The sequence below is a fragment of the Eptatretus burgeri genome, chromosome 5 (assembly GCF_056783735.1).
Source record: "Eptatretus burgeri isolate ZD-2024b chromosome 5, Ebu_testis_v1, whole genome shotgun sequence".
Lineage (NCBI taxonomy): Eukaryota > Metazoa > Chordata > Myxini > Myxiniformes > Myxinidae > Eptatretus > Eptatretus burgeri.
The window spans coordinates 17470406-17496725 of record NC_140965.1 but is presented as its reverse complement, the minus strand read 5'-3'; the positions used below and the strand labels follow the sequence as shown (position 1 = coordinate 17496725).

Genomic DNA, 26320 nt, shown 5'->3' with positions numbered 1-26320 from the left:
TTACATCTTTAGGGTTGTTGAAAAAAATACAAATTTCTCCTTGCATATTACAGATGGTCTTATCTTTTCTTTCTAAAGCTTCATCCATAAGGTTTTTGTTTTTTGATACTTTTTCTTGTTTCATTGCTTTTTCTAGTTTTGAATATATTACCAGAAGGAGAGGAGAAACTTTTGTTAGAGATACTTTAATTGATGTTCTACCAGGTATATTAAAAGACCTTCCACTGAAGGAAATTGAAGAACTCATATTATTTACCATAATTGTTTTTATCCAATAGTTGTTATATTTATCTTTGTTCAATTTTACATCCTTGACATATTTCTCAGTATCTTTAACAAATGAAGAGATTGATTGAAACTTGTCTTTTGTGTCTTGAAACATTGTATTTATTAAGTGAAAAAGTTGGAGGATAAAATGGTTTTAAGCACAGATTCACCTGTAAAATAAACGAAATTTTCATCAAGAAAATTTTAGTTTAAGCAAAGATTTATTATATAAATATGGTGAATACAACATACTGCGATATTTGTAATCACAAATATAAACATTATAGAAAACACCTCCGAACCAACAAACACACATTTAATCTATTTCATAAAATATCTCCTCTTGAGTTGGAAAGAAAACATTGTGATATCTGCTCAAAGGATATTTTGAAGAGTAGTTATAATAGACATCTTCAATCACAAAAACACAAGAAAAATGAGTTTAAAGTAAAGGGAGACTATTATATTGAAAACACTGATGGGGCATTTAAAGGGCATATAAAAATAAGGATTTTTCAATTTGGAGAACCCGGACCATCATCAATAGCTGAATCAATTGAAATAGTGAAACCTGATGTTGAAAAAGTTATTAAAAAGACATTAAAAGAAATGAAAACTTTAAAGTTTTATATGGGAGTGAAAATGAATATGAAAAGACAAGATGTAGAACAAACTCCTTATATGAGAACAGATCTTCATTTTATAACATCATTTCAAGATTTTTTAAATAGTGGGGTTTATGAAGAACTATCAAAACAAGAGGAGGATGTTGATAATACAGTGGTAGGAAGTGGATTCAATATTTAAAAAATCATCTTTTTAGATATACACATTCTAAAATCAAACCCTCTTAAAGCTTCTTCTTATATTGAATTACCAAAAGAAATAAAACTAAAGAAGGCAGTTGTTAATATTAAGAACAATGATAATAAATGTTTTCTCTGGTCTGTTCTTGCTCACTTTCATCCACCAAAATGTAATTCAGAAAGAGTAAAACAACATATGAAATATGAGAATACCTTGGACATTAAAGATTTTAAATTCCCAATGCCACTAATAGAAATTCCTAAATTTGAGAAAAATAATAATCTTTCTATTAATGTATATGGATTAACGGATACAAACAAAGTTCAAATATTAAAAATTTCAAACAACTATAAAAATGAAGAAACACACATTGATCTTTTATATTTTAGTGTTGGAAATAATTCACATTACACATACATCAATAATTTATCAAGATTAATCTCTTCTCAGGTATTCAGAACAGCAAACAAAATATATCCTTGTAAGCGATGTCTTAATTCATTTCATACAAAAGAACGATTAGAACAACATTCAAAATATTGTAGTAATCATAAATCAGCTGCAATTACAATGCCTAAACCTGGTGAAAAGATTTCTTTTGAAGATTATAATAAATCTATCATGCACCCATTTGTGATATACGCTGATTTTGAGTGTATCCTTAAAAAGATAAATACTGCTTCTCCTAATCCAAAAGAATCATATACAAATAAATATCAAAAACATATTCCTTGTGGTTTCTGTTATTATATCAAATCATCTGTTGGAGAAAAGTATAACAAACTTGAACATTATAGTGGAAAAAAAGCTTCACAAGAGTTTGTAAAACGATTAGAAAAGGATTGTATAAGACTCACTAAATTAATGAAAGAAACAAATGAACCGATGAAATTAACCAAAGAAGAAAAATTAGAATTTAGAAAGAACAATATCTGTCATATTTGTGAGGGGGAAATTAAGGAGTCTAAAGTTAGGGATCATTGTCATCTTACTGGTAAATATAGAGGTCCCGCTCATTCCTGTTGTAATCTTAATTATAAATTACCTTCTTTTATTCCAGTCTTTCTTCACAACAGCGCCAATTATGATACACATCTATTTATAAATGAACTTTCAAAAACACCAGGGAATATTTCTGCCATAACAAATACAAGTCAAAAGTATATTTCATTTACAAAAATGATATTCACAAAACCTTTAACTCGTATTAGGTTTCTAGATTCTTACAAGTTTATGGGAACACCACTAGCCTACCTCGCATCAAATCTAAGCTCCACGGACTCTTTTCCAAATCTTAATTCATTCTTTCCAAAAGAGGAAATTCTCACTAAAGGGGAAATTCAGATTAAAGAGAGAATTCAAAGTGAAAAGGAAATTCTAATTAATGAGGAAATTAATGTAGAAATTCTAACTGAAGATGAAATTCTAATTATAAAGAAAATTCGAACAATGAATGAAATTCAAACTAAAGAGGAAATTCTGATTAAAGATGAAATTCTGATTCAAGAAGGAATTCTCACGAGAGAGGAAATTCAAACAAGGAATGAAATTCAAAGTAAAGAGAAAATTCTTACAAGTAAGGGAATTTATCCTTATGGTTATATGGATTCATTTTTGAGATTTAAAGAAACACAACTTCCTTCAAAAGAAAGTTTCTATAATAACCTTTATGAAGAAGAGATAACTGATAAGGAATATAAACACGCACAAGAAATATGGAAAATATTTAAGATAAAGAACCTTGGAGAATATCATGATTTATATCTAAAAACAGAGTATTTATTGTTAGCTGATGTGTTTGAAGCTTTTAGATCACTCTGTCATAATAAAAATTGTTATGGATTAGATCCTGCCCACTATTTCACAGCTCCTGGTTTAGCTTGGAGTGCAATGTTGAAAATGACAAAACAAGATATAGATTTAATCAGTGATGTTGATATGCTTTTGATGATTGAGAAGTCCAAGAGAGGTGGAATATCACAAGTATGTTCAAAAAGATATGCTAAAGCAAATAATAAATATCTTCCAAATTATGATAGTGAAAAAGATAGTAATTATTTGATGTATTTTGATGCTAATAATTTGTATGGATGGGCAATGTCTCAATCTCTGCCTTATGGTAAATTTGAGTGGGTGGAAGAAAAGGATTATGAAAAGGCTTTGATGAATATTGTTATTTCTTCTCAAGAGGAATTGAATGACGAAGAAGAAGGTTATTATTTTGAAGTTGATTTGAGGTACCCGAGTGATCTTCATAATAAGCATAAAGACCTTCCTTTTGCATGTGATAAAGAAACCCCAAAGAAAGAATGGTTCAGTGATTATCATAAAAGTTTTAATATTAAAGGCAAATCAACAGAAAAGTTATTAACAACATTCTATGATAAAGAGGGATATGTTTTGCATCAGAGAAGCTTAAAACAGTTTTTGAGAGAAGGATTGAGAGTAGCTAAAATTCATAGAGTTTTAAAATTTAAACAAAGTCCTTGGGTGAAAAAGTATATTCAATTCAATACAGATATGAGAGCAAATACAAAAGTAAAATTTGAAGGGGACTTTTATAAATTAATGAATAATGCTGTATTTGGAAAGACTATGGAAAATGTTAGAAACAGGCAAAACATTAGATTCGCAACATCTTGGAAAGAAGCTTCGAGATTGATAAATAAACCAAGTTTTGAGAGAGAAGAGGTTTTTTCAGAGAACTTTTCTGCAATTCATATGAAAAAGGAAAGTATTGTAATGGATAAACCAATTTATATTGGAACAGCAGTTCTTGATTTATCAAAGATATTGATGTATGTTTATTTGTATAATGACTTAAAGAAAGAGTATGGTGAAAATGTTTCATTGTTGTATATGGACACTGATAGTTTTATCCTAGATATAAAAACTGATGATGTTTATAAAGATATGAAGAAAAATATTGGAGTATATGATACAAGTAATTTCAGCAAGAAGAGTGAGTTATTTTCCAAAAAGAATGAAAAGGTTATTGGTAAGTTTAAGGATGAGTTGGGTGGAAAAGTAATGAGTGAGTTTATTGGATTGAGAGCAAAGGCATATGCTTATAAGTATGGTGATCAGATTGATAAGAGGTTAAAGGGAATAAAGAAATATGTAATAAAGAAATCAGAAATATGTAATAAAGAAATAAAGAAATAACTTTTAGAAATTATTATAATTGTTTGATGAATAAGAAAGAAGAATATAGGAAAATGAATACAATAAGAAGTTATAAACATAACATATATAGTGAAGAAGTAAATAAAAAGGCATTAGGAGCCTTTGATGATAAGAGATTTATTTTAGATAATGGATGTGAAATGTGAAATGTGAAATGAATGTGAAAAATATCAAATAAGTCTTATTGAAAAAATAACTAAAACAAAGGTAAATAAAACAAATAAGCGAATCAATTTAAAAAGTAGTAAGTTAGAGGATGTAAAGAAAAAAATGAATATCCTTGAATGGACTGAAAACTTTGATGGTTATCAATTGAACAATGAAAAAACAATTTACTATAATCTTAAAATGATATGTGGCTCAGGAGGTGGTCAAACAAGAGCATTAAGAGAAGTTTATCATTTCGTAATGGCACAAAAGGGGTATCTTAAAAAATATAAAGATTCAAATGTTTTGTTTTTCAATATTTTAGATGGGGATTATTGTGCAAAGAAAATTAAACTATTGAAGGAATTTGAGAATGAACAAATCTTTATAGGTTCAATGAGTGAGCTAAACAATATGCATCGGTTATTTGATAAAGAGTGTCCCGAGGCTTAGACGTTTTAGATATTTCTTTTGAATCACAAATAACAAATCACATTACCACTTTAGTACTTGAACAAATCTTTATCTTATTACATGGATTATTTGGAAAAAAGTGTCCCCAGGTTAAAAGGGGAGACAAATAAATATACCTTGGGATAAAAAGGGGGTTTATTTTTAGGGAAAAAAAATATGAATCGCTGAAAATCCCCCATACATTTACATGGGGAAAAGTGAGCCAGAACCAGTATATTCACCCTACTGCCATACAGCGCGTCGCCGCGTCCACTTTCCGCCGGTACTCCAGGGGCCTCCGTCTGGCCATCCCCAAGGCAGATGCCTGGCCCATCCCTATCTCCTCAAGATGTCGATCAACCTGCTGCAACCACGAGGCACGTGGTCGGCCCATGGGCCTCCTCCACTCACGAGACTCCATCGCTGAGAGAATCTGGTGAGCAGGATCAGCGTCAGGAAAACGAGCCACATGTCCATACAGCCGTAACTGACGCTCACGGACCATGCAGGTAACAAATCTCATCCGAGTCTCTCTCAGCAACCGCTCGTTGGACACAAAATCTGACCAGCGATAGCCAAGGATTCTCCGAAGAGACCTGGTACCGAGTTAGTAATGGCAGTTAGAGAGTTAGTGCTGCCAAAGAAGTCTCCTGGACTATTAGGCACAATCCTGGATGGGTCACTGCTCCAACACAGGATACTCAAATGGCTCAATCATCCTTACAAGCTTGAACTCATTTTACCGACCTCAAAAGGATGACAGGCTGAGTCAACCCCAGCTGGTATTAATTCAACAGCAAAGCAGGATTTGAACTCAGGACCCAAGAATCCCAAGCCTGCCAAACAAACCATTAAGCCAACACCAGGCATAAAGAATGATTAGCACATGTTTTATTTCCACTTCATCCTATAACAGTGAACCCCTTTACAGTAAACACCGCACCACCTATTCACCTATTGACCACCTGGTACATTACATTATGCTTTTTATTTGACATTTTTCACTGCACCCATGCATTTTGATTACCACATGCAGCATAAGCAATACATAGGCCGTAAACAATTTGAAGATTTTCGGCGGTGAAGCAGGTGGAATATCCACTGATCTCCATGGAGATCTGAGGACTGAATGGTAGCAGATTGCAATAGGCAAACATGTAATATGAGTACGCTGTATGTAGTATGCTGTGGTGCTGTCGCCTGGATGTTTTTATTTTTAATATAGACATCATTTCTGTGGGGAGGGGAGGGGTGGATGATTGTCGAGATGTCATTTTGGTCAAGTCACAAGCAAGTCACAAATCAAACACACCAAGTTTGAAGTCAAGTCTCAAGTCATATATTTCAACTCGACATCAAGTTACAAGTTCAACAAGAATGCCACTCGGTGGAGCACATATCTCCACCAGGCTGAACAGTTTACCATTTGTATCCCACTGGTAATCCCAGAACCAGACCTTAACCAAAGTCGAATTGCCCTGTTATAGTCACCTATCCAACTCATCCACCAGGTTTTGTCATAATCTGTTCATAACTTTTTGAGATATCGTGCTCCAGTGGTCAGAAAAAGTTTGTGAAGCATTTAGATTTTTCTGTATTTCTGCATAAATTTGACCAATAATGTGATCAGATCTTCATCTAAGTCCTAATCATAGATAAAGAGAACCTCATTCAACAAATAGCACATGAAAAAAAAAATCTATTTTTTCATTTGTTTATTGAGCAAAATGATCCAACATTCAATTTCTTTGTCGGAAAAAGTATGTGAACCTCAAGGATAATCATTTCAATTAAGGGGGTAATTACAGTCTGATGTTTCAATCAATAGGATGACAATCAGGAGTGAGTTTGGGTGTCCCTGCTCTTTATGAAAAACAAACTTTGTTCATCACCACCAGAGTCTGGACTTCACCACACAGGTTTGTGGAAACATGTCATGCCCCGATCAAAACAGATTACTGAGGACCTCCAAAAAAAAAAAGAGTTATCAATGCTCATCGGTCTGGAAAGGGTTACAAAACCATTTCTAAAGATGTTGGGCTCCACCAATCCACTGTCAGACAGTGTAGAAATTGAGAAAATTCAATACCATTGTTACTCTTTCCAGGAGCGGTCGTCCAACCAAAATTACCCAAAGAGCAAGGCATACAATAATCCAGGACATCACACATAACCCCAGGGTCACATCTAAGGATTTGCAGGCCTCTCTTGCATTAGCTAAAGGCGCTGTCACACCTTGACGATTTAGCTAGCGAATGCCGACTTATGAAAAATTTGTCTAAAACGCTGGCACACGCGAATACGTTATGGGTAAGTTTTGTATACGTTAAGAGCACGCTGAAAAACACTGCCATACGTCGTAGTATGCTGCCTTTCATCGTTGTACTTTGCGGTTGTCCTCAAATTTTAGCATGCTTGAAATTTTACGACATATGCCAGCATATGACTCACACGTTCCGCTACGCTGGCCATAAGTTGTAGGCACGTTATGCGATCGTTGACACACGTCGACACACGTAACTTGTAAGTTACTCATAAGTCGAAACACGTCGAGGTAATGATTAGCGTACCTGAAACTTATTTATAACCTATGAGTAACGTGTTGTATGCACGTTACACGATCGTTGACACACGTCGAGGCACGTTATGCGATCGTTGACACACGTTACTTGCAAGTTACTCATAAGTTGAAACACATCGAGGTAATGCTTAGCGTACCCAAAACTTATTTCTAACCTATGAGTAACGTGCTTTGAACCTATGTGTAACGTACCTCCAATGCATATTGACGTATGTAGACGTATTTGATTGACGTCCTCCGGACGACCACAGAACTTACTGAACGTGTTTCTAATTTACAGCTACCGTATAATGGCGTATTGGCAGCATTTAAAAAACAACAACAACAACAACAATAACTTCTGATATTTTGTCACGTGCCGTTACGTCACGTCCGATTGCCTCTTCAGTTTGCTCATGTCTTCTTCTTAGTTCCTCCTCTGTGAATAGTTTCTGTTTGAGGATATTGTCACATCGACGTCGAAACTTAAAAGCAAATGTCCGAATATATTTTAAAATTCGTGATGGACTAAAAACAAACAAACAAACAAAAAAACAACAACAACAACAACAACAACTTCAGATATTTCGTCACATGCCTTCACGGAGCCAAGGAGAAAAAAAGAAAATGTGCCTTGACGGAGAAAATAAGTTTCGGGTATGCTGAACATTTCGGGTATACCTCGACGTGTTTCGACTTATGAGTAACTTACAAGGAACTTGTGTCGACGTGTGTCAACGATCGCATAACGTGCCTACAACTCATTCCCAGCGTAGCGGAACGTGTGAGCCATACTGCGAGTACGTCGTAAAATTTTCAGCATGCTTGAAATTTCACGACGTACGAGACGGTCCACGAAATGTGACAGCAAACTTCATCGTTTTTCAGCATGCTCTTAACGTATACACAACTTACCCATACCGTATTCGATGTGTGCCAGCTTGGTTCGGCAAATTTTTCATAGGTCGGCATACGCTGGCTAAATCGTCAAGGTGTGACTGCGTGGTTGACACTTCCGATTCTCAGGCGGTTATGATTTAAATCGGCGTGCGGAAGGTTAACAGGCTACGCCACGAGTTCTTCGGCGATATGTGCAGCGCGCTATGCCTAAGTTAAACTATCGTTGGGCATAGGTTGTGAACGCCGACAACAGGCTAAGCATTCGTTGGTATAAGTTATCTATAAGACAACGAAACGTTCAGTGCCCGTTACTAATATGTTATGCATACGACCAACACGTTATGAATACGACCAAAACTTAAAAAAACATCAAAATTTCAGTGTACGCCAACGTATTACATACATTTTTATACGTTGCCATTGCTGGCTAAATCGTCAAGGTGTGACAGCGCCTTAATGTCAGTGTTCATGAGTCCACCATCGGGAAAACACTGAGCAAGAATGGTGTACATGTGGGGGATAGCAAGGAGGAAGCCACAGCTCTCCAAGATAATACTGCCATGCATCTCAAGTTTGCCAAACACCATCTGGATAATCTGGAGGGCTATTGGAAGAATGTTCTGTGGACAGATGAGTCTAAAGTGCAACTTTTTTGGCTTGAGAAATGGTATGTTTGGCGAAAATCAAACACTGCATTTCCAACAATAGCACCTCATCCCAACCGTGAATCATAGTGGTGGGAGTGGTTTGGGGCTGCTTTGCTGCTTCAGGACTCAGATGGCTTGCCATTATTGAAGAAACCATCAATTCTGCATTGTACCAGCAAATTCTCCAGGACAATGTCAGGGCATCCATCCGTGAGCTAAAGCTCAACAGAAAGTGTGTCATGCAGCAAGACAACTATTCTAAACACAAGTAAATCTACAACAGAATGGATGAAGCAGAAGAGATTTTGTGTTTTGGAATGGCCAAGTCAAAGTCCAGACCTTAACCCAATCGAAATGTTGTGGCAGAACCTGGAGTGAGTAGTTCATGCAAGAAAGCCCACAAATATCTCTGAGTTGAAGCATTTCTGTAAGGAAAAATGGGCCAAAATTCCTCCAAGCCAATGTGCAGGATTGATCAAGAGTTACAGGAAACGTTTGGTTGAGGATATTGCTGCTAAAGTGGGTGCCACCAGTTACTAAATGTAAAGGTTCACATCCTTTTCTGAAAAAGAAATTGAATGTTGGATCATTTTGCTCAATAATGAAATGAAAAAGTCCAATTTTTTGTGTGCTATTTGTTTAATCCAGGTTCTCTATATCTATGATTAGGACTTAGATGAAGATCTGATCACATTTTGGGTCAAATTTATGCAGAAATATAGAAAATTTCCTCATGACTGTATATATCATTTTCGGCACCATCTCAATGGTGAAGAATCACTTTTTTTTTAAATCCTAGCATCTGGATTTCACCAAAAATCTAATAAATTCGTCCTTGTCACACAACCAACACGTCCACCATGTTTTGTCCGAATCCATCCGTAACTTTTTGAGATATCCGCCTCACAGACAGACATCCCCTCCCCTCCATTGAAGGGGTGGGAGGAAACAACTTACCATCCTCATCTAATCATGAAAGTTTGCAAATGTGTTGGTGGTACCCATGGTCAGCACATGGGCAAAAAAAATAAAATAAAACCCTCCCCCGCCGGAGACGACCTCTATTATTTTCATCCGACCTCAACTAATATTATTTTGCATACGTATTGATAGTACCCAGAGTAACACACCCCACCCCCCGCAAGTGGGGGGGGGGGTAGATGAGTTGCCATGCTACCAAACGGAGCGGGTGTTTCTAGTAGAGTTAAACATAACAAATGAATAGAGATGATGAAACAATATGAGATACTATTAGAGGAAATTAGATTGATCTCAAATCTCTACTGGAATCAAAGAGTGAAATCAAGAAAAAATGTTGAAGAGACGAGAAGTTATGAAGTGCAGAAAGAAGCATGGTAAGGCTGTATTCATTTACTCCTCTTATTTAATCTGTATCGCAAAGAACTAATACAAGACGCATTGTAAAATACCATGGGAGTAAAAGTAAATGGTGAAGGTATTACCAATATCAGGTATGTGGATGACACTGCAGTGATTGCCAACACTGAAGAAGAACTGCAGCTCATGACTGACAGCACAGACATGGCTTGCAAAGCATACAGGATGGAATTACTCATAAGGCACAAAAAGACAAAAGTTATGGTCTTTGAGAAAACATTAGGTGTGCTGTTTACCATCAGGTCACAAGGAGAGGTTCTGATACTAGTTCAAAGTTACCCACATCTTGGAAGTAGTGCAACAGAGAATGGAAAACAGAAAGATAATCAGAATGGCAAAGAGTGCTTTCTGAGAGATGAAAGAATTATTGATAAGGAATTTTGATATTCAAACAAACAAAAGATTGTTAACGACCGATGTAATTCGTCTGTAGTGACACGTGGCAGTGAAGCATGGACAATAGCAAAACAAGTGAAGAGAAGAATAAACGTGTTTGAGATGTGGTATTACAGCACACAGTACTGGAACAGGCAGGTATTAAAGATTATCTGGCAGAGTAGAGCTAGAAACAAAGAGGTACGAGAAAGGGTAGGAGAAAAACTAACATTGCTGAGTTGTATTGTAAAGAGAAAGTCAGCTTTATTTGGACATATAACAAGAGGATCCTGTGGCAAAATGTCATTTAACACCATGGAAGGTAACATGGAAGGTAAACGAGCACCTGGAAAACAAAGAAGAATATGGATGGATGATATAAAGGAATGGTTTAAAATCAACAATTATGAGCAATTGAAGAGGAAAACAGAAAACGGAGAAGAATGGAGATCCATGATTAGCAACCTTCGGATCGAAGATGCTACTTGAAAAGAAAAGAAGCATTTGAGTCTCACTTTCAGGAACAGAACCAATCTCATCCAATTTCCCCCAATACTGGACCTTCATCACCTTTGCTCTGTCCATCTGGACCCCTCAGCACACGGCATTCCTCGATCTGCCCGAACGAAGAAAACATCACACGGATGTCATTTTCACCACACTTCTTGGAAATCATGCCGATGAAAAGTTTTCTTTCTTCAACTGTAAAGAAGGATTAAAGAGGTGAACAAATAAATAATAAGACAGGATATAGAGAGATATCAAATCATGATCAGGTACGTGTCCAAATAAATGGACGTTTCTTTAACCTTAAATGTCCGAGTGAATGAACGTTCCAATTACATGTCTTCATACATTAACAATGAACACTTTGCCCATGTAAGCATTACTGGATGAAAAATGATGCCACATGATCTGTACAACACCTTCAATAGTAATTCAATGATCCCTCACACAAAATATAATAAAACTAATGATACAGAAGTTTTGTAAAAAAAAAAAAAATACATTATTGAGAAAGAATAGTTGTGAAGTTTTTCAAATGAGATTTTAACTTTATCAAGGCATTTAAATCAACCTGAAGTAGTCCCTCCTTCCAGGAGCGAAATATAACATCAGTAAATCACTTGCACTGTGCCATGTGCGTCATCGTTTTCCTGACCCTATATACCCACTCCGTCAAGCAGGGGGTCAGTGATTAAACCACTCACACGATTACACATATATTCGGTGAAAATGAATCGGGCAAAGTTAGATATCATAAAGAAAGAGATGGATAGGACAATAACTAAAATTTTGGGGATAAGTGAACTTATATGGATGGGTTTGAGCCAGTTTCACTCTGACGATTGATTACAAAGTGTTAAATTTATGGTCAAGAAATCTGTTGAAGAAATGGAGTGGCTGTGATTTGCAATAAGACGACGACATAGTCAACATTGGGATATAACCCAGTCAATAACAGCTGTTAATATCAGTGAGGTTGAAGGGACATCCACTGAACTCCACACCATCATTCAGATATATGCTCCAACTTCAGAAGCAGATGAAGAAAATGTGGAGGAGTTTTATGGAAAGTTGCAGGAACTGGTAGAACAGAAGCCTAAAGGAGATGTTTTAATTATTATGGGAGACTGTAATGCAAAAATTGGAGAAGCAGGAGCATCAGGGATTGCAGGAAAGCACAGACTAGGTATCCAAAAATGAGCCAAGGAAGCGAATGCTGGAGTTCTGTATGGAGAATTATCTCGTAATTGCAAACACATGGTTCAAACAAGAGGGTTCATAGTACATGATACCCTGTGCAGCATTACTTCAATTTAAATAAAATAATGATTTTAACGATAGTTAAAAAAAATCCGAAAGATCAGTGCTATTGAAGTTGTCCAGATGCAGTGCCAAATACCACCCCCATTGAACCATTATTTAAATTGAAGTTCAGTAAACCCTCAAATATTGTGGATTTCGACCAATCGCTAGCAAACTATTGTATTCCTATTTTGTTATCGCGGGATTTCATTTTGACCAGTCACAGTATATGAGCTGAGATGAGTCATTCTTTGTATCCTGTGCATGTACAATTATCTCCATTATGAGCCTTTTGTTTCTCATGTCCCACTAATAATATTGTGCACCATAAACGTAAAGCGAAGGACAGAATTAGTTGTGCCAAAAGGCAGGGAAAGGTTATGATGCTGGGCGAAAAGATTGAGTTCTTAGATGAGTTGGCTCGAGGTGAAAGTGTGGCATCTGTGTGCTTCCATTACGGGATTGATGAATCGACTTGCAATTGTCAGGTCAGGCAAACCTTCAACAAACCCTCAATTATCAATTGTGCTGTATCCACTATTGTCAGGTCAGGCCAGATCATACCTGTGACTTGCTACAAGTATCATGCAAACCTGTACTAACCTGTTTCATGGTCGAGGTGTCGGTGACTAAACCATCTCCCCCACCTGGTTTCCTGGTGAGGAGGGTGTATGGATATGGACACCCAGCAGGATAAAAAAACCTGTCAAAGGGCAGAGCAGCTCCTTGTGAGCCAACGGCCATCCACATCTAGTGCCTAACTGTGTCTCCGGACATCCTCCTGCAGTTGGGTTACAATTATTTTTTGAGGTTGGAAGTAGGATTTGCACTCTGGCCACTGTAAAACCCGTCACTCTGCAAAACATAAGAAAACCATAAAGAAAATTGAAAACCCACTCTGTGGGAGTACCTCCTGTGCAGCTGCCATCCGTCGGGCAGCTCACCTGATGGTGGGATGGGGCAAATCCTTTGGAGCCCCCACTCCTTGACGATAGGAGGAAAACCACGGGGAAACCTTCTTTTTTTTTTTTTTTTTTTTTTTTTTTTTTGTATACCTTGGTCGAGGCTCGTATGAGAGCTAACACACAACTCACAGCAAGGAGGCATGAGACAAGAGGGGCGGGAGTGGAAGGGACAAAACATTGGGGAACAGACACAGGTGAACTGTGGAAGGGAGAGGGATGGGGATGGGACGGGGAACATGGCGAGGGGAAGATGGACATTAAAGGGACTTTCAGGAAGGAAAGCAGGAGAATTGAAGGAAGTGGGCTTGGGTGGATTATCGGGGGTAGAAAAGATCGAGGATTTGGATGGGGGAAGATAAGAGGTGGTGGTGAACAGCTGTTTTGAAAGCCTGAAGGGAAGAATGGGAAAGAATAGAGTGAGGAAGTTTATTCCAAAGGCGGGAAAAAAGAGGAATGAAAGAGTGAAGATGAGCAGTGATTCGTGATTTTGGTAGTTTTACCAGAAGGGGGTTGTTGGCGGACCTTGAGCGCCCTGTGGAAATGTGGTTGGGACAAATCGCAGAGAGAGCAGGGGGGCAAGGCTGGAGAGGAGTCGGTAGAAGACAGAAAGACCACCGACCAACCTGCGGTGATTGAGTGAGAGGCCCAAAGACTCAGCTTCATTGCGGGAGATGCCAATGATCTTAAAAGCCCTGGTTTCGACAGCGTGAAGTCGAGAAAGGTGGGAGGCAGGAGCACCAGCCCAGAGGGGAGAGCAGTACTCCATCAGGCTACGGACAAAAGCTTTGTAAGTGGTCAGGAGCTCAAGAGGGCCGAGGAAGGACTTTGCACGACGGAGGATTCCCATTCGGCGACTGGCTTTGAGGCAAGGTTGGAAATGTGACTTTCCCAGGAAAGGTCATGGCAGATAGTGAGACCCAGAAGCTTGAAAGAAAAGACTTCTTCCAGAGGATTGTTGAGAAAGTGGATGGGGGTTTTGTAAACGGTCCTTTCGAAGAGACATAGTGAGAGTGTGAGATTTGTCTGGATTGAAAGACATGTTCCACGTGTTGGACCAGTTTGTGATTTTATCCAGATCTGCAGTGAGCGAAGAAGCTGCTGCTTGCCGGTCTGAGGGATGACAGATGGTACGGCAGAGGGTTGAGTCATCGGCAAAGAGAAATAGAGGATTTTCCAGAGAGTCCGAGAGATCATTGATGAAAACCAGAAAAGAACAGGGCCCAGAACGCTACCTTGAGGAACTCCAGCCTGCACAGGAAGAGGGGATGAAAGAACTCCATTTAGGGCCACACGTTGACTGCGACAGGAGAGGAAGTCTGCGAGCCATGAGTGGAGATGGCCTTGAATACCATGGGCAGAGAGTTTGGTGAGTAGGGCAGGGTGCCAGACTGTGTCAAAAGCACGTGATATGTCCAGGGATACGGCTCGGATTTCCTGTCTGGCATTGAGGACCTCCATCCATTGATGGGAGAGCAGTAGCAGCATATCTAGGGTAGAGTGACCTGGTCTGAAACCAAATTGATGATTGGAAATCAAGCCATTGGAGAAGAGGAAGGATTTCATGTCTGAAGCGATGATGGATTCCATAACCTTGCTGATGATTGGGAGAAGGCTGATTGGTCTATAGTTACAGGGATCTGTTTTTGCACCTTTTTATGCAGGGCAGTGATGTTAGCAGATTTCCAAGCAGATGGCAGATGACCTTGGGAAAATGAGAGGGTGAATAGAACAGAGAGAGGGTGAGCAAGAGCAGAAGAGCAGGCTTTGAGGACACGTGGGCTGATGCCGTCTGGACCGGTTGCAGAATCTGAATCGAGGTTTGAAAGCAAGCTCTCCACCTTGTCAGGAGAAAAGGATACAGAGTCCAGGGACAGTTGGGTGCGACTGGGTAAAGTGGGTAGAGATAGTGATGGGTTTGGGACACAAGATTTAGCTGCAAACACCGAGTTTAGACATTCAGCTTTATCACGTGTGGAATCAGCAGTGCGGCCATTTGAGGTAAGGGAGGGGATGGAGGGGGAACATACACCAGAAACAGATTTGATTAAACGCCACCAGGATTTTGAGGAGGGAGAGAGGTTTGAGAGTTCAGACTTGAGATGAGAAAGATGTTGTTTTCTGGCTCTCCTGAGGGTAGATACACACTTGTTCCGAGCTTTGTGGAAAGAACTGAGATTGCTCCTCAGTTGGGTTTGCTTTCCATGAGGCAAAGGCAAGTTGTTTCAGGACAACTGCCTCGCCACAAGCTTCAGTAAACCAAGGGCGGGAGGAAGGGTAAGACAACTGAACACGAGAGGGGATAAATCTGTGCATGAGGGAGAGCAAGTTTCTTTGAAAGAATTCCCAGGATGAGTTGATGTTTGAGAAAGTAGTGATAGGAGACCAGTCTGTCAGTTTGATGGCTGCTGGGAGACCCTGCCAGTCGGCTTGAGTGAAATGCCAGACTCGACGGCGGTGAGGTGGTTCTCTGATAACAGCCAGAGAGATGTCCACTTTAATAAGGACGTGGTCAGAAGAACCAATTGGAGCGAAGGAAGAGCAGCAGATATTGTCAGGGAAATTTGTCAAAATCAGATCCAGAAGAGATGGAGTACCATTGGTTGAGATCCGGGTCGGGAAGTTGACCGATTGAGTCAGTCCCAATGAGTCACAGAAAGCTTTTGCTGATGTCCCATGGCAGGTGAGAGAGGTACCCACACCTAGCCAACTGGCGTGATGACAATTGAAGTCGCCACATAAGAGGAAGAGAGAGTTTGGATGAGAAGATAGAAGATGGTCCATGTTTTCGGAGAGTGAGGTGTAGATGGAGTCATCACTGTTCGGTGGACGGTACAGTACACATATAAACATGAGGTGGGAGTGGAGGGGAAGCCGAAGCCAGAGGTATTCCTGGGGGTGTGGGGGAGTGAGAGCAGTGCAGGGAGAGTGAGGAATAGAGTCTTTGATGAAGAGAGCAACACCTCCACCAGGACGAGGCTCAGGTCTGTCATACCGTAAGAGGGAGTAACCAGGGAGAGATGGGTTAGATTGCGGTAGTGTGTGTTGCAGTGGTGATGAGGTGTCGTCCACTAGATGGCGGTGTCCTTGGGTTAACCTGAGACAGTCCCTTCGAGTGGGTGCCTGGAATATCCTATCCCTAAGAGAGGATGATCACCTGTCTTTGTTATAATCTGAGCTCAGGCGTTTGATCATCGCTCATGCAGCACTCTCTGAGGTTCGTAGACCAGATCGTGGTGAGATTATGGCAGGTGGTTACACCTACTATTGGTCTGGTCGCTCTGATGGTTACCATGCCCAATGAGTTGCTGAAGCTGCGTCCAATAAGCTGATTCCAATGGTAATTGAGTTAATACCAATCAACGAGCGTATTATGAGGCGAAGGATTCATCACTCCTTGGGTGTTGTTTCTCTGGTCTCTGAATATGCTCTGACTGAGGTGAGTGATCTCACTGTGAAAGACGCATTCTATGCCACGCTCGAGTCTGTGGTTGATCAGTGTCCCAGGCGAGATACTCTTTTAGACTTGGGGGATTTCAATGCATCGAATGGAACTGATAGGGATGGCTATGAGACATGTGTTGGTCCCCATGGGTCTGGAAATGTGAACCAAAAAGCACTGAGTTCCTTGACTTTGCAAGAAGTCATGGATGTAGGGTGGCTCGTTCATGGTTTCAGCGCCCACAGGCTCATCGCTGGACCTGGTGTTCCAATGCTGGTGGTGTGGCAAAGGAGATTGCCCAGGTGCTATTTGATGGTCACTGGAGGATGATCCAGAACTACAAGGTCGACCGGAGTGTTCAGTTCCTCAATACCGACCACAGGCTTGTGGTAGCAATTCTGAAGTTGCAGCTTAAGTCCGGGAGAATGGTCCCATCCCAGCCTAGGCTGGATGTTGGCAAGCTCAAGGATGAGAGGGCCGCTGAGGAGTTTGTGGACAGGCTGAGTGGAAATTTGGAGGGTCTGAGTGCTTTGTGGAATTCAGAAGAGTTGTGGAGTGCCTTCAAGACCACCATCCTGGATGTTGCCGGTGCATGTATTGGAACTCACCGTAGGGCGAAGAAAAATTTGTCTCTCAAGGGACACTGGATACCATTGACCCCATTCGCGGATCCAGGCTTAATGGCAGAGCCGAGCTGTTCAGGGAGTTGAGGCGTAAAACTGTACATGTGCTGAGGGTGGACAAGGAGGCCTATATGTGAGGAATCTGTGAGGGGGTAGAGCATCACCTGTTGTCGAGTGATTCTCGTCCTGCTTACAGGGGAATTCACCCATTGATTTCCTGCAAGCTTGTCGCTCGGTGTACTGCAGTGAGAGCGTAGGGTGGAGGGCAAATGACAGAGGAGCCGAAGTGAAAGCCCGCTGGGCCGGTTACTTTGAGTGGTTTTCCAGACTGATCCACCAGTTGTTGAGTTGGGTGTCAGAGGTGTTACTATTCATATTGCTGACCCTCCAATCAACTGTGATCCACCTTTGTTTGAGGAAACACAGGCTATGATGAACCGGTCGAAATGAGGTAAAGCTCTGGGAATTATGGCATCAATACCAAACTTCTCAGGGCTGGTGGAAATGCTGTACTTATGTCGATGCATGCAATTATTTGAGCTGCATGGAACACAGGCATAGTTTTAACTGATTGGAAGAGTGGCCTTGTTGTCCCTCGCTGGAAAGGGAAGGATGATCACCAGGACTGCAACAACTACTGAGGGATGACGTTGCTTTCAGTGTCGGGCAAGGTCTTTGCTCGGATAATTCTTGATAAGGTTCGCCACCACATGCTTGATCACCAGTGCCCAGAGCAGTCAGGCTTTACATAAAAGATGTTAATGATTGACCGTATCCTTGGCATTTGAGTCCTCACTGAATGCAGACGAGAGTTTCGGCAGGGGCTGCTTGCAGCCTATGTTTATCTCTATAAAGCATTTCATTCAGTGAAGCAGGATGCCCTCTGTTTGATTCTCAGTCTTCATGGGTTGCCATGGAAACTGATCAATCTGATGTCTAAACTATACTCTGGTACTGAGAGTGCTGTGAGATGTGGTGATCCCATCTCCGACTTATTTCCAGTTGTTAACTGGACTTCTTCAGTGGTGTGTACTGGCCCCCACACTTTTCACTGCTTGTATGGACTGGATTCTGGGGAGGATTTCGGAGAGATCAAGCTGCAGTGCGGCGTTTGGGAATGTCAAGATCTCTGACCTTGATTTCACAGATGATGCAGTCATCTTTGCAGAAACTATAGAGATACTTTTGGGGACCCTCGAGGTGCTGAATGAAAAGTCAGAGCCGATGGGATTATGGGTTTCCTGGGTCAAAAGTAAGATCCAGGCTTTCAATGACATCTTGGATGCTGCTATCTTGTCTGTATCCGTTTTTGGTGAGGATGTTGAGGCCACGGAGAGATTCACTTGCCTTGGCAGTGATATTCATGTCTCTGCTGGCTGTGAGCCAGAGGTCAACAGAAGTCTGGGTCAGGCCTGGGCAGTCATGGATTCACTGGATCATGTGGTGTGGCGCTGTCGGTACCGATGCAGGAGGACAAAAGTCCGAGTCTTCAGGTCCTTGTTGCTTCCAGTCTTGCTCTATGGATGTGAGACTCTGACACCATGGACTCTTGGACTCTGAGATGGAGACCTGTCAATTGTGAGATGTCAAAACTCAGAGATGGAGATGGAGACCTAACAGCCTGATAGGCTGTCGCTTGGCTGTCGCTGAATCCTTGGCTGTCGCTGGTTGGACTTTGTGTCCAATGAGTGATTGCTGAGAGTGACTCAAATGAGATTTGTTACCTGCATCGTCTGTGAGCGTCAGCTTCGGCTGTATGGACATGTGGCTCATTTTCCTGACGCCGATCCTGCTCACCATATTCTCTTACCGAGGGAGCCTCGTGAGTGGAGGAGGCCAATGGACCAACCAAGTGCCTCGTAGTTGCAGCAGTTTGATCAGAATATCAAGGAGTTAGGGATGGGCCAGACATCTGCCTGAGGGATGCCCAGGCGGAGGTCCCTGGAGTACCGGCGGAAAGTTGCCACAGTGACGCGCTGCTCTGTCACTTACTCCCATACCTGACCTGACCTGACCTGTGCTGTATATCCATAAAAATGAGTCAAATATCTGTCCAAATGTTGCCGCCAGTGCTCCACAAAGTGTAAATGTCTCATTCCAGTTCCTTGAACTATGATCTTCATCTTGAAAGGATGGAAAAAGTGCTTGAGGTTTGGATCAAGGATCAAACCGAAAAAGTGCTTTTGATTGGACTGGTGAGAAGGGCGAAATAATTGCGGATTGACCAACGCTTCCATGAGACAGCCAGGGCCGATGGCTCCAGTTCAACCATGGCTACTGACAAGTTCCACACCAGCAAGGGCTGGTTTGATATTTTAAAAAAGAGGATTCGGCTTCAATGCTGGAAAATTAGTCAAACAAGCAACATTGGCCGACCATGGTGCAGCTAAAAACACTACCCACCGCGGCTCATGGAACCAATTGAAGCAAAGGGATTTATGCTGGTGCAGATTTTTAACACCGACGAGATGGGATTGTTCTGGAAGACAATGCCATCTGATACCTTCCTCTCAAACCAGGACAGAGCTGCTCCAGGGTTCAAGGTAAAGTAGGTGAGGATCGTTTTACCCTTCTCCGATGTGGCAATGCAGCAGGCGACTTTATCATAAAGCTAATGCTGCTCTTTTGATCATTGAATCCCACTCCTCCTTACTCCTAACACCCCCCCTTTTTTTTTCCTTTTCTACCCTCTAACAGCACCATTATCCTGAATTAAGTCTTGTGTTCTTACCCTCACCCACTTTGCTGTTTTGGAATAAACTTAAAAGGTGTCTTGTTTTTGTTTATTTTACACTGTATTTATTTTATTTACAATGTTTATTGCAATGTTATCATGCTTTATATTTATTTTAAACATTTATTTGAATTGTGATGTTTATTTGTGGCTACCACCCACCTTCCTCTATATTTTCTCAAAGCCCAGGAACTGATCTCCCCATTTCCTATTGACCCTTGGTTTCCATTATTGCAGTTTTAACTATCGCGGCATTTTCCAGGAACGTAACCCCTGTGATATTTTAGGGTTTACTCTACAGCAAAACTGGAGGTTCTTGGAAGTATTATGGCAGACAATTTGTGTTCAACAATGTTTAAGTGTATAGTTAAATTTAAATAAAATAAAGATTGTAAAAGTCATATAAATAAATTAATTCTGGAATTTACTGGCATTTTCCGCAGTGTCTATTACATCACATTATCGAACATGTTACTTCAGTTATTCGTGCCTGTTGTATATGTCCATCATGGCGTCCTTAAAAACAGTAAATTCCCCGTTTGGAATGATTTTTAATTTTGTTTGACCGCCAGGCAGGCAAACAAAGTAAAAAACAAAAAACCAGTGTTCACCCTTAGGGTGACCCGTATCTTGCCAAAAGGTGACCATGTGTGACTTCTTTAAGGTCACACTGAGGTGAACAGAGCTGCTATCCACCAGGAACGACTCCTTGAGGAATATCTGCCTACGAGAGATTCCGATGAGAATCGTTCTACAGAGTAACCATGAAAAATATGCGTTTGCCTCATAACGTCACCAAATGACGTCATAATGTCTCAATCTTGACATATCTAGAAAGCACTCATCGAGGTGTTCAATTTGAGGTACTACCCGATATGGTTCCTAAAACTTGAAAATTTGACCTTGGGGTCAAATATGTTTGACCTGAGGCATTAACCATAAAGGTCAAGGCCAATCGCCACCAAAAATTAATCAGCTGAGCGCCAGACCATGAACTATATTCCCATGAAGTTTGAAGACGATCCAATCAAAATTACTCAAAAAAATAAGGGTTTCGTCGACTCCCCTGATTTGCGACAAAGTGACCTAGACCTTTGACCTTGACCTTCAAAATTTTATGCGCTGAAAGGGACCTCCATAGGCCTCTGATATGCGAAGTTACAAAAATTTCCAATGATAACTGTGCTCTGCAGAATTTTTGATACATGATTACAGACAAACAAACAAAATAAAAAAAACATACAAGCTGATGAACATATCTTGCAAAAACTTCGTTTTGGCAAGTTAAAAAAAATCTCACTTCTCTGCACATGAGCAAACAGGAGACAAATTCAGAGACAAAGTACGGTAAAACGAAAGACTTGTCTTCATATTCATGTTCAAAATATGACATTCAACATGAATAATATGTTCCTCAACATCAACTGATGAGCAATAACTGATAAGACAGACAGACAGCCATGAAGCAATTGCTTAACCCCACTTTTCACTTGACATGCATGGGGTAACGACCCAAGCTGCAACTGTAACATGGACTTCACCTGATGGGCAACTTACAAATTAGTTTGAACCTATTCGAAACAATAGAAGATGGGTAAGTGCTATGCAATCTGCCAAGACATTGCCAGATACAGACTGTCAAACAACTCATGAACTCATTGTGGCAAACCTACCAGTCAAAGTGAGAAAGGTGAATATTTTTTTTAAACTTCGACCAAATATGACCTTGAAAATGTATCTAAATTGTGTGCAATAAAGATTTTAAAAATACTTTTTACAGAGCTTGATTTCATTGACAGAATGTGTAATGTAAAGCAGTTCCTGCAGCTCGATCTGGATCGGGTTGATCTCGCGAGATCCCCAATGCTGCCTCGATTTTTGGAATAAAAGCCAGTATCTTACATGGTGTCAGAAGTTAACCAGACCTACTGTTTTTTTAACAAACGATCATTGATAAGTATGGGATGGCATTTCCAAGCTTTGAATACCTGACTACGACTGGGATGCAGCGTATTTATTTGGAGAATACATTCTGTTTCGAGACCACGTTCAGTTAATAACCGCGGGCCCGCTATCGGAGCTAAACTCAAAGCAGAAAGCCGGATGGCTGGGCACGTGGATTGGTGCTCATGGCCGTGAGATTTAGAAAACGTTCACATGCGAGGAGACTGAGAAAGATGATCCATACAAGGTACTCGATAATTTTGAAACGCATGTGCAACCGAGAAAGAACAAGCGGATCTCCCGGCACCAGTTCAAGCAGCGAAAACAAGAGTGAGGAGACCTTTGATAACTTTGGAAAGGACCTGAGGATTATTTTCGTGGACTGCGAGTATGCCGATCCCAAGGACATTCCAACCGATGCGATCATTGATGGCATTTTTGAATCCAGGGTGCAGGAAAGGTTACTGCATCAAAGTGAAGGACTGTCACAAACAAAGGTTCTGGAGATTTGACGACTGTTTAAGTTGTCTCCGAAGCAAATCCACATTGTGCGGAATAAAGATAACTACAAACTTGGAGTGTTAGCTATCACAGCTCAGAGCAAATCGCATCCCAAGCATTGTGCCTCATCATCACATCTGCAAGCATTTAAAACATGCGGTAGATGTGGCAAGGATGAGTGACATTTGTGGAACAAAAGGGAAATGTCCTGCAGTAGGCTCCGCCTGTTCCTATTGCAAATGTCCAAACCATTGGATGTTGGTCTGCCTTAGGCGACAGCGACTGGGAAAAACACTTCTCGTTGATGTTGGAGAAAACAAGGAATTCGGAGGTTCTTCGAATGTACAATATTGCTGGCAGATGACAAATGGTCCCAGACTGTCAGAGTCAGTGGCATTGCAAACATTACCTTCTGTATTTATACAGGGGCAAGGTGCAATATACTTACACTCAGGCATTTTCAAAGACTACCAGTTAACACGGAACTTCACAAGTCGAAGAGAACCCTGAGAATTTACTCCAACCACATCATTCGGCCAGTTGCTTCCACGGATCTTTCCCTGGAATTTGAGGGGAGGTCCATAATAGCTTCATGCGAGCTGGTTAATCTGGATCAGGAGAACGTGATATTGGGGGAGACCACTGAGAACCTTGGCCGCGCTGCTCGACTGAGTTCCCTGGTGGGGGTTCAGTCAGCGGATGATAAATCAGTTTCCCCAGATCTACGAGATTTTCCTAATATCATCAGTACTTCAGGTACCCTACCAGGGGTCTACTGAATCAAAATACACCCAACAGCAAATGGGGTTGTACGTGCTGCACATCGGCAACCAGCTGCGCTAATGCCTAGGATCATCGAGGAATTGAACAAGATGCTAGATAATAGCTTCATAACTCCAGTGGAGGAGCCAACCGAATGGGTCAACTCAATGGTAGCTGCAGTTCGCAATGGCAAGCTCAGAATATGTTTGGATCCTGGAGATCTCAGCAAGGGCATTGAACATGAGCATTATCCCAAGAAGACGGTCGAAGAGGTGGTCTCCAACATACCAAAAGCCAACTTATTCTCAGTACTGGATGCAAAGAGTGGGTTTCTACAGATTCTCCTGGACGAGGAGTCATCAAAACTGATGACCTTCAATCCACCGATGGGTCATTTTAGTTGGCTGAGGCTACCATTTGGATTGAAATGTGACCCAGAAATATTTCAGTGTATCATGGATCAAATGTTGGATGGCATTATTGGAGCCTCAGTGATCATAGATGATATCTTGATTGCAGGACGAGATAGAGATCATCACGACAGAATTTTAAAGCAAGACATGGAGAGGGCTACATCCTACAACCTCAAATTGAACATGGAAAAATGCAAAGTTGGCCAAAAGGAGGTTTGGTATGTTGGGCATCTACTTACTGCAGACAGATTCAAGCCTGACCTCTCAGGAATTGAAGCCCTACGTAATATGCCTATTCCACGGAATAAAGAGGACGTGCAGCATTTCCTTGGATTCATTGCTTACCTGGCTAAATTTATTCCTCAACCGAGTGAATTCAATGCACCACTTCGAGCTTTACTGAGAGCTGATAGTATTTTTGACTGGCAACCTGCACAGGACAAAGCTTTCCATAAACTATTGGATCTCTGCTGTCAGCACCCTGCACTGAGATACTATGACATGAAGGCACCAGTAGAGATCCATGCGGATGCAAGTCAAAGCGGTCTCAGTGGTGTCTTAATGCAGGAGGGGAAGCCGGTTGCAAACACTTCGCGGTCCCTCGCGGAGGTGGAACAACGGTATGCTCAGATTGAAAAAGAAATGCTTGCAATCCTCCACGCCTCTATGAAATTCCACTGCTACATATTTGGCAAGACAGTGACTGTATTTAGGGATCACAAGCCACTTCAAGATATTTTTTTTTAAACCTCTTCTGTCTGCTCCCATGCGTCTGCAGAGGATGCTGTTACGTCTGCAGTGGTACAATCTCGAGGTAGTTTATAAAAGTGGCAAAGACATGCAGCTACCAGATACACCATCTCGTGCTCATCAGACTCACCAGTTGTTGGGACAAGAAGTCAATCTGGAGCAGGTTTCCATGTTAGACTTCATCTCCATCACCAAGGAGAGGTATGTCCTGCTGCAGGAACAGACTCGACAAGAGTTACAACTTCTGTTGGATGTGATCCACACTGGATGACCAGGCTGTCGAAATGAAGTGCCCATTCCATTGAGACTGTACTGGGATTCAAAGAGTGAGTTAGGTGTCTCTGATGGAAGTATCTATAAAGGTATGCATATAGTAGTGCCACCAAGTCTCTGTCAGCACATGCTCTCCATCAAACACAGCTCTCACCTTGGTATTGTAAAGTGCAAATAGCGTACTCAGGAAGTGCTCTATTGCTCAACAATGAACCAACAGATCGAAGCGGCAGTGAAAAACTGTACTGCACGCGCAGATTACAAAAATAAGCTTCCTCCGGAACCGCTCATTCCGACACAGATTCCAGATTTACCGTTCAACCAGGTCGCTCTGGACCCATTTGAGTTTGAGTCAAAACAACACATTTTGGTTGTGGATTATTATTCGAAATTTATAGAGGTACGTGAGCTCAAGGATACGAGAAGCCGCACAACGATTGATGCTCTAAAATTCATCTTTTGTACACATGGTATACCTGAGGGTCTTAGGAGCAACAATGCATCCTTGTGAGTGTCCAAAGAGTTCAAATCGTTCTGTTTTTATTGCGGCATTCACCAAACTACTTCCAACCCTCGATTTGCTCGTGCTAACGGCGAAGCCGAAAGAGCAATGCAAACTGTGAAAAAATTGTGGAACAAAGCGGAGGACAAACATCTAGCTTTGTTAGACGACTTCACCACTCCTCCAGAAGGACTGCACTTGTCCCCTGCACAGCTGTTGATGGGTAGAAGACCACATAACAAACTGCCTGCAAAGCACAGCTGACTTGTACCAAGACCCTACAGCTTTCATGAGGTTAAAGAGCATTTTGACATGGAAAAGACCGAGCAAAAGTTCTATCATGATGGAGTAGCACGAGAGCGGCCACCTTTTCAGGGTCGGCAATCTGCATGGAATCACTTCCTGACACTAGAAAATGGGTTCCTGGTGAAATGGTACAAAAACACGAGTCCTCTAGGTCCTACGTGCTGCAAGCAGGGAAACGTCTGTTCTGCAGGAATCGCCAACATGTCCGATCTTCAAACAAGCTGGCCTGGCCAACCACACTGGCGATGTGGACGAGCCAGAGATGGGAAACTCGGACGATGATGAACACAATGATGCTTACTCCCCTTCTAGTACCAGCAATGGTGATCACTGCAATGCTTCTCCTTTGCCCCCTTCCCCTTCAAATACATCTCTTTTCTTTCTTCTGTTTATTATGGTACCAAGCCTACAAAGCTGGGTAACCTATTGTTTTTCTTCTGTTTATTATGTTACTAAGCCTACATGGCTGGGTAACCTATTGTTTTTCTTCCGTTTATTATGGTACCAAGCCTACAAGGCTGGGTAACCTATTGTTTTTCTTCTGTTTATTATGGTACCA

The 26320-nt window shown here is 41.1% G+C and overlaps 1 protein-coding gene across 1 annotated transcript in view; it reads right to left on the bottom strand.

The window, feature by feature from the left end:
- The window catches only part of LOC147025936 (CUGBP Elav-like family member 1), a 216415-nt gene that overhangs the window by 77363 nt on the left and 112732 nt on the right, over positions 1–26320 (bottom strand). The window contains exon 5 of the mRNA XM_085880853.1: positions 11311–11442. Coding sequence (XP_085736979.1) covers positions 11311–11442 — 132 coding nt within the window. The remainder of the gene's footprint in view (positions 1–11310; positions 11443–26320) is intronic.